This window comes from Budorcas taxicolor, chromosome 13, assembly GCF_023091745.1.
Source record: "Budorcas taxicolor isolate Tak-1 chromosome 13, Takin1.1, whole genome shotgun sequence".
Lineage (NCBI taxonomy): Eukaryota > Metazoa > Chordata > Mammalia > Artiodactyla > Bovidae > Budorcas > Budorcas taxicolor.
Window position 1 is genome coordinate 12,723,218 of NC_068922.1, and position 19,424 is coordinate 12,742,641.

General features: G+C 43.8%; 1 protein-coding gene across 2 annotated transcripts in view; it reads left to right on the forward strand.

Annotated features, from left to right (window-relative positions):
• The window catches only part of TAF3 (TATA-box binding protein associated factor 3), a 118,958-nt gene extending 106,983 nt beyond the window's left edge, over window positions 1-11,975 (forward strand). For both annotated transcript variants that reach the window (XM_052650729.1, XM_052650730.1), the window contains exons 5-7: window positions 6,558-6,813; window positions 9,761-9,867; window positions 10,801-11,975. In XM_052650729.1, the coding sequence (XP_052506689.1) occupies window positions 6,558-6,813; window positions 9,761-9,867; window positions 10,801-10,915 (478 nt within the window). In that variant the 3' untranslated portion in view covers window positions 10,916-11,975. The remainder of the gene's footprint in view (window positions 1-6,557; window positions 6,814-9,760; window positions 9,868-10,800) is intronic.
• The last annotated feature ends 7,449 nt before the right edge of the window (window positions 11,976-19,424 follow it).

The following is a 19,424-nucleotide window of genomic DNA, read 5'->3' on the forward strand; positions in this document are numbered from 1 at the left end:
TGACCCTCACACACACATGCCCACCAGCCTCCCCTCCAGGTGAGGGAAAGGTCACGTAGATGCCTCTTCTCATTTTCACTTTTCAAAGCGTATTCCTTATATGGACTTTCTTCCAGTTCTGCCCGCCGCCCCCCATTTTATTCCTCAACTCACCACATCCTGGTTTCTGCTCTGGAAACTTTCCCAAAGCTTCTCATTAAGATGATTAAATGCATCCTGAGACAATGCCGCAGCCCTGAGACTTCATCCTTCCTGTTCTTCCAATACCTTCTAAAGCCTTTTTGAAAACCTCTCATCCTTGTTTTCCTTGACACGATGCTCTCTTTCTCCATCATTGCTTCTGTTTTTCTTTGATCACTTTCTCTTCTTGCCCTTGATCCACCACTCTGTTCTTTCTCCCTAAATTTTCTTTTTTTGTTCTTTTCAAAGTTAGGCGGTGATGATTCCCAAATCTTTCCTTCCAGCTCAGATTTCTCCCCAAGATGTGGCCTAGTCTGCCCAGGTACCTGCTAGAAAGCCTAAGTGGGAGGACCAGAGAGGCATTTCAAACATGTGCTTAGAATTTTTATCAGTTATTTCTGCTTCTTTAGCCCACAAAGGTGGAAGTATATATATATATGTGTGTGTGTGTGTGTGTGTGTATTTATCTCTCTGGGCTTCCCTGCTGGCTCGGGGTAAAGAATCTGCCTGCCAAGCAAGAGATCCAGGTTTGATCCCTGGGTCAAGATGATCCCCTGGAGGAGGAAATGGCAACCCACTCCAGTATTCTTACTGGGATAGTCCCATGGACAGAGGAGCCTGGTGGGCTACAGTCCATGGAGTCACAAAAGAGACATGACTTAGTGACTAAAACAACAACAGCAACAACATACATCTACATGTGTAGCACAGGCTATAAATATTTTTTTTCATGCTATTTACAGAGGAAGGTAAAAGTTCATGTAAAGCATGATCATTTTGGATAAAGACACAACAGCTATTATCAAATTTTAATATATTTTAAAGTAGTATCGTTGGGTTTTCCAAGCACAACCTCAGTCATAACTGAATATTACAACGCTACAGTGAGACACAGATCTTAATCCCAATCTTGTTCATTTTTCTAGTCCACTGAATATCATCTCCCTGCTTTCCATGTTTTCATATAACTGGAATGTTATTTAACCCTACAATGAGTGAATGAACGAGTGAATGATGCTTGCTCATCTTTTATAGTTAACTTGCATACTTTCATGTGTAAGCATCTTATCCTCCTCTGTAGACTCCTGGCCCAGAAAGTATTAAAAGTGAGGTTTCATCAGTCCCGACCGTTCAGTTTCATTTGGTTTGGCTTTTTCTTATTGAAGGCACCCTTTCTTTGCTGGAGAGAAGCAGAAGCTTTTCTAACATCACAATATCTTTTACAAGTTCTGACTGTGGGGAATTTGTTTTTTTTCTTTACAAAAGAACCCTGACCTTTGTCCTGGAAACCAGCTTCATGGTCTTTCATGTTTTAAAAATTATTTTGCATTTGAAAAATACTAATTTTGATTATATACATAGTAAAACTGTCAGAAATACACTTGTGCAAGCGGCAAATTTGGATCAGATGTTGTGTCTTCTCTCAGGAACATAGACAGAAACAATCATAGCAGAAGGTAGAAAGTGTGAAAGTCTGTAAGAGATACATCTCAACTGATCCAGATGTTCAAGTTGATTACTTCCAGCCCAGAAGGATCAGAAAAGACTTGGGTGGAGCTGAATTTGAGGAGAGTTTCAAGTGCTGTCCTCCTGAAGTCACTGTGTGTGTGTGTGTGTGTGTGTGTGTGTGTGTGTGTGTGTGTGTGTCTGTGGCTGGTTGTGTCACCAACAAGATATACATTGAGGTTCATTCTTTTCTGTTTATTTTTTACTTGTAGGCAGTTTTATAACTTAAAATTTCTGGATATGTAAGACATTTCCTTGCCTCCAAAGTTGAGACTGTATAATAAGATGTATTCAGAGAAGTCTTGCTCTCCATCCTATCCCTCCGCTTTTATCCTCATGGCTTTATACCTTACCATTTTTGTTTCTTTTTTAAATTATCTTTTTGTCTATCTTTCTGAAAATACTGTGAAGAAATATACATTTTTATTTATCTAAGCACTCTTGTCCTTCTAAGCCATTTTACAGATTTTGAACATCTGACAATAGAAGTCTAATCACTTGGGGATCTCCTTTGGAAAGGAACACTCTACGGTGGCTATATTTTCCTCTAATTACTTCATGCAATCTGTTTCATTTTTCAAATAGGTCATGCCTGAATTAAAAGATAAAATGTTTGCCACTTGGTATGTACTTGGGCTATGATAAGATAAGATGATGTAAATATTCAAGAGGCAAGCCATGAGCTTGAGGCATTAACTCCATTTGCAGTTATGTGCTAATTATATGAACACTCAGATTTGAGCTGCAAGGATCAAGAAGAAGAAGGATAATGACTGATTTGAAGAATCAACATAACACCAATTCTCATAATTGTGTTTGGGTATTTGTTCCTTTTGATCACATGTGAAATATGGAAATGACTGTGTTACAGTTCATTGTTTTAAGTCCTGATGCTCTCAAATATAATTTCTCCTAAATTCTAGGTATTTATTTTTGTTTCTAATTGAGATGAATTAAATACTAATTAAATACTTGGTATATTAATTTTCTATTTCCACATAACTAATGACCCCAAAACTTAACAGCTAAAGCCACAAACCTGTCTTACTTCCCAGTTTCCCGTGGATCAGGAATTGGGGGTGGTTTTGACTCCAGTCTCCATCAAGCCACTGCCCTGGGCCTCGGTCACTGGAAGGCCTCCCCAGGGCTGGAGAATGGCCTGTGGGCTCACACGTGGCTGTGGGCAGGAGGCCCCACTGACCAGTCATGTGGGCCTCTTCCTAAGGCAGATTCAGCATCGTCATGACTTAGCCTCTGGCTTCCCCAGAGCTCTTGATCCGAAAGAGAGCAAGACAGGCGCCGCAGTGTCTCTCATGACCTAGCTGGACGTCACGTGTAGTTATTTCACAATAGCCTGTTAGCAGCCGTTCAAGTCAGAGCCCACCCAGGCTGTGAGGAGACTACCCCAGGGCGGGAGGGGCTGCTGGAGGCAGCCTACCACTCTCGGGCCTAGTATCTCTGGGACTTTCAAAAGAAAAGTAAGAATGCAGAACTGTGATGTCTTATGACCACTGATGCAACAATGCTAGTACGACAGCCACACTAATACATAGTGAAAGCTCAGGGGTCTCCTTTTGATAAGGAGGGGTTAGTTTACAGTGCACCATGGGAATCTGTTTCATGTGTGTCTCAAAAGATGCACAGAATTGCTGAGATCGATCAGAGGTTTAAATATGAAGAAGAAAAGCAAGTTAGAATGCCAGGGACGGGTGAGCCTGGTGGGCTGCCGTCTGTGGGGTCGCACAGAGTCGGACATGACTGAAGCGACTTAGCAGCAGCAGCAGCAGCTTTATCAAAGTGAGTTTTCTCCAAAACATCAAACAACTTCCCTGTTGAAAAATTGATGTAAAATTCACGGAGGCTCTTACAAGTAGATTTTACCGATGGCATCATTTTGTTGCCATTTAAAAATGGCTCTTGGCTTCTAAGGGCGAGTAAATGAGCCATTGTGAGGGAACTTGTGAACTTCGAGCGGTGAGTAGCCTGCCGTTGGCCTTTGATGATTCTGATGGCCGGCCTCACAGTGTTTGCGCACAATTGCTGACTGGTGAGGATCTTTAAACTGCCCCTGGTAGAGTTCCGGGGTGGGGAGAACAGAGAAGGCAATGTCTGAAAGCAGGAAGCAACAAAGGTCGATGGTGAAGACCAGTGGGGACCCAAAATTATTTTTATGATGATCAGATTAGATTGAGGGATGATGGCAATTTGTGTTACAGCTGAGGAGAAATTATGTGATACCGTTACCTATTTTTTCGATAATGTTCAAAATTAAAGCGATAATAAAAAAGTTGTTCTTAAAACTCTGCCTCCAGTTACCTCAAAAGTAACGGAGCAGCTGGAATCAACAATAGCTTTCAAATTCTCATCAGTTTTCTTGTGGATTTCAAAAGAGTTGGGAAAGGCAGGTCCCTTTAGAGCCTGCATAACACCAGTCTGTGTGCAGGTCAGGAAGCAACAGTTAGAACTGGACATGAAACAACAGACTGGTTTCAAATAGGGAAAGGAATACATCAAGGCTGTATATTGTCACCCTGCTTATTTAACTTATATGCAGAGTACATCATGAGAAACGCTGGGCTGGGTGAAGTACAAGCTGGAATCAAGGTTGCCGGGAGAAATATCAATAACCTCACGTACGCAGATGACACCACCCTTATGGCAGAAAGTGAAGAAGAACTAAAGAGCCTCTTGATGAAAGTGAAAGAGGAGAGTGAAAAAGTTGGCTTAAAACTCAGCTCAACATTCAGAAAACTAAGATCATGGCATCGGGTCCCAACACTTCATGGCAAATAGATGGGGAAACAGTGGAGAAAGTGAGAGACTTTATTTTCTTGGGCTGTAAAATCACTGCAGATGGTGACTGCAGCCATGAAATTAAAAGACGCTTGCTCCTTGGAAGAAAGGTTATGACCAACCTAGACAGCATATTAAAAAGCAGAGACATTACTTTGCCGACAAAGGTCTATCTACTCAAAGCTATGGTTTTTCCAGTAGTCATGCATGGATGTGAGAGTTGGACTATAAAGAAAGCTGAGTGGCGAAGAATTGATGCTTTTGAACTGTGGTGTTAGAGAAGACTCTTGAGAGTCCTTTGGACTGCAAGGTGATCCAACCAATCCATTCTAAAGGAAATCAGTCCTGAATATTCATTGGAAGGACTGATGCTGAAGCTGAAATACCAATACTTTGGCCACCTGATGCGAAGAACTGACTCATTTGAAAAGACCCTGATGCTGGGAAAGATAGAAGGGGATGACAGAGGATGAGATGGTTGGATGGCATCACTGACTCAATGGACATGAGTTTGAGTAAATTCTGGGAGTTGGTGATGGATAAGGAGGCCTAGCATGCTGCAGTTCATGGGGCCACAAAGAGTTGGACACGACTGAGCGCCTGAACTGAACTCCAGTCTGATCTCCTGGAAGCAAAAAATTAGTACATATTTTGTCTCATCAACACTGAGTACCCACTTTAGTGTTTTTACTTTTGCTACTTAGAAAATTTGAATGAGAAATAAATATGTAAATATATGTATATGTATATCTCAATACGTACCATATTTAAAGGAGTAATTAATTGAACTAGAGTAATTCAATTGAATTGGAGGAATAGGCATTTGGAAGGATTATCTTTATTAGTTATTTTCATGAAAGTGCCATTTCTCTAAATTGGAAAATAAGCAGATTTGTTCTGGTAGGTATTTTGAGAGCTCAGGTATTGCCCCATAAACTGATCAGCAGTCTGTTTACATCCATTGGCTTCAGTGCTAATGCTAAACCATTTTCATGGGTACCATTCACAAGCCTTGAAGGTAAGGGAGACACTAGATCCAAACTGTCCTCTTCAGAGAAAAAGAAATGATAATTACATGACATGAAGTGTTACAGGTATTAGCTGAGCCACGGCAGTAATCAGATTGGAATATACGAATGTCAAACCGACGCATTGTGCAGTCAGACTTACACGAGGTTACCTGTTGGTTAGATCTCAGTTACAAAAAACTACATGAGGAAAGCTTGTTACCAACGATAAATAGAATGTGAATTGTTTATATACTCGAAATGCCTAAAACAGCAGTAGGATGCACTGTTTATCTGCAGAAAAAATTCAAAGAACAGAAATATGGAAACACCTGCTAGCCGGGGGACAGTGGACCCTTCTGGAGGAGAGAAGGAGAGAGACCAGAAATAAATACATTTTCTCTATACTTGAAATGATATATACTGCCCCCTGCCAAATAAAGGAACTTTGTGTTAAAAAAAAAAAAAAAGAAATAGTTTGAGGACCAAATGGGCAGGCCTCAGTTCAAAGCCTGCCACTCATTTACCCAAACTCCTTTCTCTCTCTACTCCTGTTTCCTTGTTTATAAAACAAGGGTCACTGCAGCTTCTTTGAAGTTGCCCTGAGGACTGAATGGGGTAATGTGTGGGAAGTACCTAGTATAACACCTGACTGCTTAGAGGTGCTCAGTGACAAGTGCTTTTAAGTGACTTCGTAAGGTCACACGCCAGCCTGTGGAAGACGTAGGGTTTGACCTCGGACCTCCTGGTCCTGAGTCTAGTTCTTCTTCCCCGGCATGAGTTCTATGAAGAAGGCAGTGTTGATGCAGAAACCGAGCAGCGGGCAGCTCTGACCATGGAAAGAAGCTGGAGCCCCTGCCTACTTCCCGCTGCCCAGCCTGTCTTCCCTGCCCTGATCGTGGAGAAGTAGCTTGGGCAAGAGCCTTGCAGCCTGCGCTCTGTCTCTCTCTGCACTCTCCGAGAAGCCTTTTGCTGCTAGAAGAACCGAGTGATCGTGCCATTGTGTTTGTAGCTACCTGGCTTGACTCAACTGTGTGTTTTGATTTTTCCTTTTCTCTCTTTTGTTGACAGTGTCATCAGCAAAGTGGTCCCAGCCCCCGAGGCTAAGCCGGCGCCTTCTCTGAACAGACCCAAGACGCCGCCACCTGCCCCAGCCCCCGCCCCGGCCCCCATGCACGTCACCCCTGCCCCGGTGCCTTTGCCCCTCCTGGCCCCGGCCAGCACGCCCCTCGCCGGGATGCCCGACCCAGCACCTGCTGCTTCGGGAGCCGCCAGCTCCAAAGCCCCCGTCCGCAGTGTGGTCACGGAGACAGTCAGCACTTACGTGGTGAGCTGCTTTCTGTTTTGGGGAGTATTTAAGAGAAAGTCACTTAAGAGCTCACTCTTTGCTCATGAAAATGTTTCCAATTAAAAAAGCAGTGTCAGATGTACCATCATTGAATTTCAGAAGCAATTGTTCATGACTGGAAAGGCATGTTCATTGCATTTTCAAGCCTTTGGCTGAAAGTATTGTGTTAGGATGTTTGCATAGTCTCCATAAATAATGTCAGAGCATTGTTTTTGTTATTCGTCATTGTTTTGGAATATAACTATATATATACACACACACACACACACACATAAACATATATACAGCACAATCCGTGTATAAATATAGAGGTGAATAGTGACAGTCAAACTCCTCATTGACTTTCTTGATCAAGCAGTGATTCACTTCAGAGAATAATTAGCATGGCGTGCACACATTTCATGGGCCAGTCGCTCTTTCTAAGCAGGAGCACTGATTATAGTATCTCACTGGCTGAGGTCCAGAACGTATCAGGGCCTGCAAAATGAACGGAAATGAACCTGTCAACCACAGAACTTGCTGAGTCCCAGCCTGTCTTCAGGTGGAAAAACTCACCTTGACAGATGCATTCGCACGGTTGTCACGAGACGGTTTTCTCATGTTTCCTCCCTGCTGGGTACTATCAGGTCTAGCTCAAGCCCTGCATTCAGCTGAGTAATAAATCGGCTCTTTGGGCTACGTAGTGTTTCACACGAGCACATAACAAAAAGATTTCAGGCACGTGGCGGTCCTCAGGGAGCCGACACTGTGAGACCACCAAGCATGTAGCCTGAGGTGTGTCCGCCTGGTGGTGGCACGAATCTTTCAGAATAGATGTGCCTGGGAGGCGACAGGCTCGGACTCCTGCCGTTGTCGTTGAAAATCGTGCAAGTATTACATTTCTATACATAAATACGGGCATTTTGAAAGGAAATTTCAATGAATCATTAAGTGTTTGAGGCACTATCATGATACAGAGGATAAGAAGAAAGTCTCAGAAGTCTTCAGAGAGGATATAAAGGCATGAAATATTAATGAGAAAATATTAAATTGGCAATTCAAGACAACAGTGGAAGACATGGTACAAACATCTGTGGTCATTAAATCAGTGCATTCAAGGACCAGTTGCCACAGGTGTTTAATTGAGGCCACGTCACCCCAAGATGGGTAAATCGGGGAGGACTTTATGCTTGATCTCCTTAACCTCCATTTCTTTAGCTGTAACCAGGGATTGTTAGGCTAGGTGATCCCTATGGTGTGTTCTAGCTCTAAAATCTGATTCTCCAGTGGATTTTTGAGTCAACTCCCTGGAGATAGATCAGACTTGCATAAACAGCGTAGATGAAAAGCTTCTGACAAACTGTGTGATTTGAAGGAAGGACACAGGCCGATTTTGTTGCTGCCCAATCTGTTATGACACTAGAACTGGCACTGACATTCCTTCAGCTCCAGTCTCCCCGTTTCTAACCTACCCAAGCATTGTTTTAGGAGGATGAGACCAAGTCAGGTGTTTTCGAAGGAGCCTAGTAAACTGCGAGGGGCTGGGCGCTGTAGCAGATTTCTCAGGTCACAGGGTCACGGCCTCCTAATTTCAAGAATCAGCAGCAGGACAGGGCAGGCATGGCAGCTTCAGGGCACAGGGTACTGGGCTGGCCTTCACCCCAGACAGCTGGCACAGGCCGACTGGTGTTCTCTCTGCTTGAAACTGGAGACTTGGCCCGGGTCAGGGATGTGGCTGCCTACAGAGTTGTTCAGGAAACCTTTATAGCCTTGTCTGCTCTTGCAGAGACTTCCCAGAATGGCAGACCTTAAAATAGTTAGAATTCCGTGAGTTAGAATGAACCGTCTCTGCCCCCCATACACCCATCACACAAACACAAAAAACTGTTTTTCTTCTGCACATCCAGTCAGTGTTGTATCTGAACGTACCAGGAGAGACTACAGCTTTCAAAATCAACTGGATGAAATTATATGCTGTGTGATCAGCAAAACTTTAAAAAATTAACTCTTAGTTATTGCTGGCTTTGAAAGCCTGTCATAGAATTGTCTCTTCCAGATTGGTCTTGTTCATGTGGAATTTGAGGAGGTGGTTCAGTTGGGAATGCTTCTTATTTGGAACTGCTAAGTCAAGTCCAGAGCACAGCATGTTTGTTGCAAAATAACATGAAAACGTGTGGCTCTTTGGCCTCCTGCATCCCTTATTTCATTTGCCCTTTAGTTGATTGTACTTTGCTGAAAATGTCATAAAGGGAATGGAAAGTTACTTAGTAACAACTCTTTTATATCCTTGATCTTATCAGCCAGTTCAGGAGGAGGGTTTGGCTAATAAGTAATAAGGCGATATATGCACATAGGTCGCATGTATTAATTCCAGACCTGTGAATGCAATGGAGGGAACAACACAGAGTTGAGCTAGGTAGCTTTCAGAAGTATCAGGCATTAGTAGTCGTTCAGAACCTGTGTTTCAGTATTTTTTTAGATAAAGGTGACTGTAGGTCACATGGCTCACAGAAATGATTATCAAATGTTTTGTTTTTATGACTTTCAAACGACAGTTTAAAATAGCCATTAGAAATGTCTTGGGAGTTCCCTGATGGCCTAGTGATTAGGACTCGGCACTTCCATTGCCAGGGCCCAGGTTCAGTCCCTGGTCAGGGAACTAAGATTTTGCAAGCCATGCAATGTGGGGAAAAAAAAGGAAAAAAGTAGAAGAAAGGTCTTATCATTGAACTGTTTGTAGCATTTTTTTCCCCGTATGATGCCAGGAAAGTGAGGACCATGATCACAGCTTTAATGAATTGTTAGCTCCTGGGTTTTCCTGTCTGTTCGTTTAGTCTGTCAGTCTATTAGCTCCACAGGGTGTAGGTAATCCTTATAATGCCCTTTTCGGGATTTCTTTTTTCTCAATGCCTCTCTGGTTTCCCTCCACCCCCCACCCCCACCCCAGATCCGAGACGAGTGGGGAAACCAGATCTGGATCTGTCCCGGCTGCAACAAGCCCGACGATGGGAGCCCCATGATCGGCTGTGACGACTGTGACGACTGGTACCACTGGTGAGTCCCCTGCGGGACATGGAGGGAGAGGCTCAGCACACGCGTGGCCCCCGCCCATGCAGGCTCTTCTCCCAGGGCAGCTGTCTCCCGGGAAGAGCGTCTGGAGCAGAATCCCTGTGCCAAGAGAATGGCGTTCCTATTGTTTGCAAAAATTAGTCTTCAGACTGTGGCTCTTCAGCCTAAATTCAGTGTGTCTCTTCGTGCACGTATTCTTTAGAAAGGGAAAAGGAGAGACAAGGGGTTGGTTCCCTTCCCTGTCTTGTCAGTTATTTTCTGTAGCAGCTGCAGAAACACTGAGGGACCCCGTAAACACTGCCATAAAGTGCAGGAGTACAGGGGCAGCTTGAGTGGCTTCCCCGGCTCCTCAGCGCCCTCCCCAAACTGAAGGTGCAGCATCAGGACGCATGCAGACCGCCTCGCTGTGTTATCTTGAATATATCAGATATGAAAAGATAGGCATCCACTTAGTCACATGCTATACAATGTCTCTGAGATAAAAACAAAGCCGTGGCTCAGGAGAATTAGACTGTTTCTGGCTGAAAGGATGAATGAGCTAATTAATGTCTCCAGCAGGGCCTGGGGAAGGGGCTCGTGTAAGGTGATCTCCCACACGCCCAGCAGGAGAGCAGCAGCGTCTGTCCGCCAGAGCTGATGACTTGGGTGTCCGGTAAATGCACCTTGAAAGTGAAAGTCACTCAGTTGTGTCTGACTCTTTGTGACCCCATGGACTACACTGTCCGTGGAATTCTCCAGGCCAGAATACTGGAGTGGGTAGCCTTTCCCTCTTCCAGGGGATCTTCCCAACACAGGGATCAAAGCCATAAACCTAACAGGTTATTGAATGATGTGAAATTCCTGAAAAACGTAGGATGAGAAGATGTGTGTCGCTGAAGCCTGTTTGTCTCAAGCGCCTTTTGCTTGGTTCCCGTGTAGGCCCTGCGTGGGGATCATGGCCGCGCCCCCGGAAGAGATGCAGTGGTTCTGCCCCAAGTGCTCCAACAGGAAGAAGGATAAAAAGCACAAGAAGCGGAAGCACCGGGCGCACTGATGCCTGGAGCGGGGGTGCCCCCGCCCACGCCCACCGCATGGCCCCGGACCCTGAGCCCGGCCAGACTGAGGACAGGACACGTGCCCCCCACCCCCGGGGGCTCTGCGAGGGCCCCCGGCCGAGGGCCACGTGGTCGCCCCCGGAGAAAGACTCTCATGCACGGGGCGGGGGGGGGAGGCCTCGCCTCCGTTTCCTATTACCAGTGACAAGTATTATTAATAAAAAGACTATAATCTTTCCTTTCGATTTTCCTCAATTCTCTCCAGGGCCTTTTCCGTAAGGTGTTAGCTGAGAAGATGGCGTGTGGCCCGCCCTGACCGCGCCCGAGGGTGACGTGGGTCGGCTGTATGTGTCTCCAGCCTCCTCCCCTCTGTAGTCAGATAATCGTAATCACATGAAAGAAAACTCCAGGGGGAGTGTCAGTAAATATTTTTGTGATGAAAAATATATGAAGCTTCCCCCACCCCACCCCTTGTTTTTAGTACTAACATGTAAAATGTTCAGGCTTTTTGTGAAATACCTTATATTTTTTAAGAAAAAGGTTTCTATCATGTCCTGTTGGCTCTTCTACAATTTGATTTTGTTGACTCTCTCACCTGTCCTCTCTCTCTGTCGTCCCCCAGCTTTGCCCTTTCCTCCAAACTGCCGGTGGTCTTCTCATGGCTTACCCATCTCATCAGCTTGTATGAAAACTCTGCACACCAGGAGATCTCCCCTAATGTAAATAATAAATATTTATGAAGTAGTTATTTTTAAAAAAATTTTTATCGTGTTTAATTCTGGCTTTCTGTGAAACGCGCTGCGGTTTCAGCCACGTCTGTAATTACTGCTGTACATAAGCAAAGAAGGCTGGAAAAAAAAGAGCCATACGTAAGTTCAAAGTTACCTACCTTGAGCTGAACCCTCGCAGAACACTGAGGGGAGGACCTGAGCAGTTGGAAGGAAAACAAGGCAATTTAAGTCTATGGCTTGTGATTTGAAATTGTTTTGTTATCTCTTCTATTTCTGTAAATTTCTTTGACTTCCTTTTGTTTCAAAGGACATGTAGATTCCCCGAAAGTAAAAAAAAAAAAAAATACTGTAGCATTTTGTGTTTATATTGTTTTATTTCTGCAAATCTGTTCATTGATATTGTGGTTTAAGGCTGAAATGAAGTATATTATGCAATTTTTTTTAAAGAAAACTCATCAAATTTCAGGGTATCACAAAACTTTATTATATTACTATACTGCCCACTATTTATTATATGTTAATAGATGTCTGAGAGAGAAACCAAATATTTTATTTTTAATGTAAAACATCAAATTTAATTTTATTAGCATATTTTAGCAACTTTGGAATAAATATGGACTTTTACTTGATTTTGAAATAATCCCAACTTGGGCCAGTGTAATGGATATCTTGAATGCTAGAATATGGGCTTTGAACCTAATACAAATATATTAATAGAAATTGTGATTTTTTTTAAATGCCAAGTAAATTGATATTAGTGTATGAATTAATCATATTTTAAAACATATTGTGTGGTTAGAGAAATGAGGTTTTCTGCCGTGAATGTTAAATTGCAGATCAGTGTCACCCTCTCAAGTACAGTATTTCATTGCCCTCCTTGTTCTAGAAGCCAACATTTTTCTATGCCTACAAAGAAAGCATCTATGTTGAGATACGTGGTTTTGTTCTATTAATTTGAGATCATCCTAAATACTTTATACAATATTTTCACATGCACAGAATCTACCCCATTAGTGCTTTTTGGAGAGGAATGAGGGTGGGGAAGTGCAAAATAAAGGATTATTGGCTATTTCATAGTTTGCTTTTCCATTTTCTTTACTTGGGATTTAGTTCCTCAAGGCATGGTCAGTGGATCTGACCTTGCCACATCTAAGTGAGCTGGTCACGCCACTGAAATCAGAACGCAGTGCCGATATAGAACTTTCCCCCAGTCCCGCTGTCTGAGAGACCTCAGCCCACAGGACACTGAAGGAATTTCAATCAGTTCGTTGTCTTTTGCTATTTCATGGTTGCTTTCCTAAATCCAGTTCATGATTTTATAAATGGCCTTTGCAATAATAAAACCAAAGAATCACTTTCAGGGGGCCGAAGAGCTCGGGGGATTAGTAATGGAATACACAGCCTTTCACCTCTGGGTCAGTGAGCTGAATCCAGTCCAGGCCACCGGAGACTCGGAGTTGTGACCGTCTTCTGACTGTGCAGCGGCCTGTGTGAAATGGGCTGGTGGTCTCCGTCTCTACCGGATGGCTAGCCATACACTGACCAAAAGTGGTCCAAGAAACTGCAAAAGGAGATGTGGATTAAAGAAGAAAACCCCGGTGTTCTGAAGCAGAGTCAGAAAGCTGGGCTGAATCACCCTGCATAAAGTTGCACTGAGGAAAAAGAGTTTTCCAGATGTCACGAAGAGGATGGGATGAATTCACTCACCCTAATGCAGTCGGACTAATAGGGAAATGAAAAGCCCGTGTTGGACGAGAGGAGGAAGGGTTATGTTGGGAAAGATGATGGTTTTAATCAGGAGAAAACCTTGAGGGGACCCATGTAATAGAGAGTGGGTTTTGGGGGTTTTTTTGACTGGAAAATTCAAGGCATTTTTTGGGTCTTAAAAAAAAACAAACTCAATTTTGTATTGGGGCATAGCTGATCAACAATGTTGTGGTAGTTTCAGGGGTACAGCAAAGGGACTCAGCCATACATGTACATGTATCCATTCTACCCCCAGGCTTCCTCCCGTCTGGGCTGCCACATAGCACTGAGCAGAGTCCCCCGTGCTTTACAGTAAGTCCTTGTTGGTTATTCACTCTCAGTACAGCAGTGTGTGCATGTCCATCCCAAACTCCCTGACTGGCCCTTTTCCCCCCACCCTCTACAACCGTAAGCTCATTCTCTAAGTCTGTGAGTCTCTGTTTTGTAAGTTCATCTGTGTCATTTCTTTTCAGACTCCACATATAGGGGATGTCATATGATATTTCTCCCTCTCTGTTTGACTTACTTGACTCAATCTGACACTCTCTAGGTCCATGCATGTTGCTGCAAATGACATTATTTCACTTTTTAATGGCTGAGTAGTATTCCATTTCCATATATACATGAAGTATATAAATATGTACACCACGTCTTCTTTATCCGTTCATCTATCGAGGGACGTTTAGGTTGCTTCCATGTCTTGGCTGTTGTAAACAGCGCTGCACTGAACATTGAGGTGCATGTTTCGGATCATGTTTTCCTCTGGATGTGTGCCCAGGAGTGGGATTGCAGGGTCATATGGTGGCTCTGTTTTTAGTGTTTTAAGGAACCTCCCTACTGTTCTCCACAGTGGCCGTGCCAATTTACATTTCCACCCACAGTGGAGGAAGGTTGAAAGAGGGTGGGTTTTGACTTTTGAGGGAGAAGAAGGTCACAGAGCAGCAAGCATTGGAAAAGCTGCCAGGACTGAGCAAATGTGATGCAAAGGCACAGAGGGTGTTTCCTGTGGGAGTGGGACACGTTCCCCTCCCCCACGGGGGCCAAGAAGCTCATTTCTCTGGCTGGCAAGCTGCCTGTCTTCTGAAGGTGTCTGCACCAAAGCGCAGCGAGGAGCCCTACCCTCCAGATGACTTGCGGCTCCAAACGTCCTGCAGAAAATCAGAGGGCATCGGAGCACTCTGGCCCCATCGGGCTTTTCGCAAAGATAAAACATAGTGCCTCACTCCGCGGTATCACCTCAACCGCCTTTGTTCTCCCTTGAATAGGACGATTCAACAAAGACCCTGGTAACCAAATTAAAGTATAAAATGAACACTGAGATATGGAAACCCGGCCGGTGAGAATGCTAATGAATGAAGTCCACTAAAGGCACACGGGCTAAGTTTTCAGTACAAATAGTTTTATGGCCAGTCTGTCCGGATCATAGCAGTCTTCTTTAAAGTCCAAGTCTAGAAGCAGACAGTTGTCCCAACTGAAGAATGAAACAGATAATGCCCCAAATAACGTCTCTCCACAACAGTATCTGTCATTCTCTTAGGAAACTCTTTCTTTGAGAATCCTGCATTTGTCGTGGCCCAAAATACCTAAAGAAACTCTTAATCCCCAAGTGCTGGCCAGGAGGTGACACTGGGAATTAGATATTCTGGCGGATAGCTGAACCTTTTCTTCTTCCTATCAGCAAAACACAACATTTAGTTTACATGTGAGGTAGTCAAACAACCACTGGTTACCTTTTCTCATTCCAGACCACTCAGCTTGTAGGTTAGTTTCTAGGACAGTTGGAAACACCTGGATTTGTTTGTTCAGCATTAGCTGGACATACTTCATGGAAACGGCAAACGTGCAGAAAGTGGCAAATGTGTGTTAGACCCAAGGTCAGTTTTCCTCCACCATCAGGCCTCCACCGTTTTATACTTGTTTCCACATATTCTGTGTATTAACTTGCATTCCACTGACTCCCGAAGCCCATTCTGTACTAGTTCTTTCTCCACTTCTCTCCGCACCACCTTGCTATCATCTTAGACCGCAGTGACTTTCCATACCGGTATGCTTTGAAACGGTTATATTTAGAATTTATACTTTGAAATGTTTATATTTAGAACAAAATATTGCAAAGCTTAGCAAACAGTTACATTAACTATTCTGGGAACTAGCGGAGCTGACAATGTATGAAAAAATGCATTTCTTTGTAAAGAGATGGATGCCACAAGACGTAAAGGTGTGGGGTTTTCAGAACTGAATCATTTTAGATATTTTCCCCTTAGCAATTATCTCCTACTCTATCCTTGGAACCTAGTCAAGATTTTGTTAACCTTTTGAAGTTTTGAGGGAGTTTTGGCTTTTTTTTTAGCTTGGTCTTATTTTTGATTAGTGAAACGTTTAGAATGGAACCATCTTAAGCAAAACTACATGAAACTGAAGACTCATTGGCCTTAATTAGTTAACTCCTGCCAAATTCAATGGTTTGAAGAAAATGTTTGTGCTGATTCTAGGGCCTCATTTAGATCTATAATAGAAGTAGTCATCAGTTACAGATCTAAAGATAATTTGAAAAAAGACACATAAAGAAGATAGAAATTTAATTCATGCAGCTCATCAACCAGCCTGTAAGCACTCCAACGGGGGCCATGGATATGGCCAATTCTATCCATTTCTAAATTCAATTCCGTTTCTAAACATTGGTAAGAATATGGTAAGTCAAATATATTGTTATCATACTTCCAACAAAATTTGACTTGGGTTGTTCTTCCTGGAAGTGAGCTTGATTCCTAGGAGTCCGGGAGGTAACCTGCCCATATCACAAGGAAGATCACCGTGTGGTCCACCTAAATGTTTTCAGATTCAGATTTTTGCAGCTCTGTGCTATGCTCTGCCCAAAGTGAAAACAAAATACTAATAACTTCACCCATGGCCTGTTTCCACGTGAGGTGTTTGTGGAGAATGACATCGGAGAGGTTGTTATCTGAGCTTCAGGAAAGTCGTGTTCTACACATTCTTCGGCAGCTTCCTTGGGAAGCTCTGATTGCTTCCCTGTGTTCAAAGTTCAGGAAAAAAAGGTTTTCCTCATACTTTTAAAAAAACTACACAGGTGTTTAGAAATGTTTTTTCCTCTCTTATCATACTTCCTTGGTGAGACCACGTTGCTGCTGCTGCTGCTGCTAAGTTGCTTCAGTCATGTCCGACTCTGTGCGACCCCATAGACGGCAGCCCACCAGGCTCCCCTGTCCCTGGGACTCTCCAGGCAAGAACACTGGAGTGGGTTGCCATTTCCTTCTCCAATGCATGAAAGTGAAAAGTGAAAGTGAAGTCGCTCAGTCGTGTCCGACTCTTCGTGACGCCACGGACTGCAGCCTACCAGGCTCCTCCGTCCATGGGATTTTCCAGGCAAGAGTACTGGAGTGGGAGACCACGTTAGTACTCCTTTAAGCAAAAGTCTCCTCTGGGCATTTAGCATGACAGGATGAACAAAAAGTTGATCTGCACATATTATATCAGGAATATATTCATATTCATTCTAATATATTCATTAGATTGATTTTTCTCGAAAGGTGCCATCGTTTGAGTTTATTCAATTTTACATTCAATTTTTGTTCCTGCTGCTGCTGCTAAGTCTCATCAGTCGTGTCCGACTCTGTGCGACCCCATAGACGGCAGCCCACCAGGCTCCCCTGTCCCTGGGACTCTCCAGGCAAGAACACTGGAGTGGGTTGCCATTTCCTTCTCCAATGCATCAAAGTTCCTGGGAAGGTTGTAATTTCATCAACTTACTGCTTTTTTTTTTTTCCAATTCAGATATTTTTTTTTTTATTCTAGGGAGGGACAAGCACGAAAATAGTTAAAACTTATGTAGAGTTTTAACAAATGACTAAAGTGGTGTCAGGATGACTACCTCCCGGATCAGGAATAAGGCTTTTACAGAGATTCAGGAGATGAGGGTTCGATCCCTGGGTTGGGAGGGTCCCCTGGAGGAGGAAATGGCAACCCACTCTAGTGTTCTCGCCTGGAGAATCCCATGGACAGAGGAGCCTCCGTGGGGTCACAAAGAGTCGGCCGTGAGGGAGGGGCTAAACAACAGCTGCAGTGCTTGGAAGCAGCCTGAGTCTACGCTGCCGCTCCCACATCCACACCCCTTTCTCCTGACAGAGGCGCCACCGTCCTTGGGTTTATCCGGGTCTTTCCTGACTGTCCCACCTTTGTGTTCATCCCATTTATTCGATGCCATTTTTCCTTTATGAGGATTTTATATACGAGAACTCATGCTATACATAGTCCGACGCCTGTGTTGGTTTACAGCGTCTTATGGTATGATGGTCCTTGGTCTCGTGGATCTGAAATTGAAACTCGGCCAAACAGGAGTCAGGACGGGCCATCTTTCTGTGCACTGTGGCTTGGATCCACTTCTGAGGTGTGGAGCACGTCTCTAATGTGATTCTCTGTCGTCTCTCTCTGCAATGCTGGGGACACGCCTCAAGGCATCTCTGTATTCCTGCAGCCCGGGGAGATGCCTACTGGTGTTTGGGGGGATGTGTGTGGGTGTGGCTATGTGCAGGACCTTCTGGGCCCCTTCTTTGTTTTTGTGAATGTTGACATCTGTTGTTCAGTTGCTAAGTTGTGTTCGACTCTTTGCAGCCCCGTGGACTGTAGCCCGTCAGGCTCCTCCATCCATGGTATTTCCCAGGCAAGAATACTGGAGTGGGTTGCCATTCCCTTCTCCAGGGGATCTTCCTGACCCAGGGATTGCCTGCACTGGCGGGCAGGTTCTCTACCACTGAGCCACCAGGGAAGCCTGGATGTGGTAAATAGCCATGTCAGAAGTAACAGAATGAAGGAGAGAAAAGGAATCGGTCATTCAGAAACCTCCTTCTAGAGAATTCACTTTCTAAAAGCTAGAAAAAAAATTTAGTCAACATTCCAAACAGTATATGAAAAGAAATAATCAAAATATAACCTGATGAAATTTTTGGATGGTTTGAACTCCTTCCACATGGTGAACGTCCTTGTGATACAGGCAGGTTACCTCCCTAACTCCTAGGAATCAAGCTCACTTCCAGGAAGAACAACCCAAGTCAAATATTGTTGGAAGTATGATAACAATATTTTTGACTTACCGTATTTTTACCGATGTTTAGAAACGAAATTGAATTTAGAAATTGAACAGAACTGGCCAGACCTATGGCCCCCCATTAGAGTGCCTATAGGATGGCTCATGAGCTGCATGCATTAAACTCATATTTTCTGCTTTATGTGTCTTTTTTCAAATTGTGTTTAGACCTTTAACTGAATTTTAAGGAATCTAGGCAACATGATGGTAGCCAAGAGCACACTTTTTTTTTTTTTGTCAGAACCTGGATTTGAATCCTGGCTGTGTTGCTCAACTGCTAAATGAACTAGAATAAAATATTTAATTTCTCTAAATCTCAGCTTCCTTCTCTGTCAAAAGAGATTGAGAATGTCTTCTTTCGATAATTGTAAAAATTGAACGAGATCTGATGCAAAGCATTTAACACATAGAAAGAGCTCAACAAATGGGAGCCATAGTATCTATTGTAGGAATTCTTTTTTAATCTGTTAGTAGATATCATCTGGAGAAGGCGATGGCACCCCACTCCAGTGCTCTTGCCTGGAAAATCCCATGGACGGAGGAGCCTGGTGGGCTGCAGTCCATGGGGTCGCTAAGAGTTGGACACGACTGAGTGACTTCACTTTCACTTTTCACTTTCATGCATTGGAGAAGGAAATGGCAACCCATTCCAGTGTTCTTGCCTGGAAAATCCCAGGGACGAGGGAGGCTGGTGAGCTGCCGTCTATGGGGTCACACAGAGTCGGACACCACTGAAGCGACTTAGTGGCAGATATTATCTTGCTCTTCCAATAATTTTTCAGTGCTCTATAAAATCTGGATTTACTATGAGACTCTGATTCTGGATTTTGATATCCCATTAAAGCATGGTCTTGGCCAGCAACCGCATTCCTGGGCATGTACCCTGAAAACATGAAGGCTTTAATTCAAAAAGATACATGCACCCCTGTG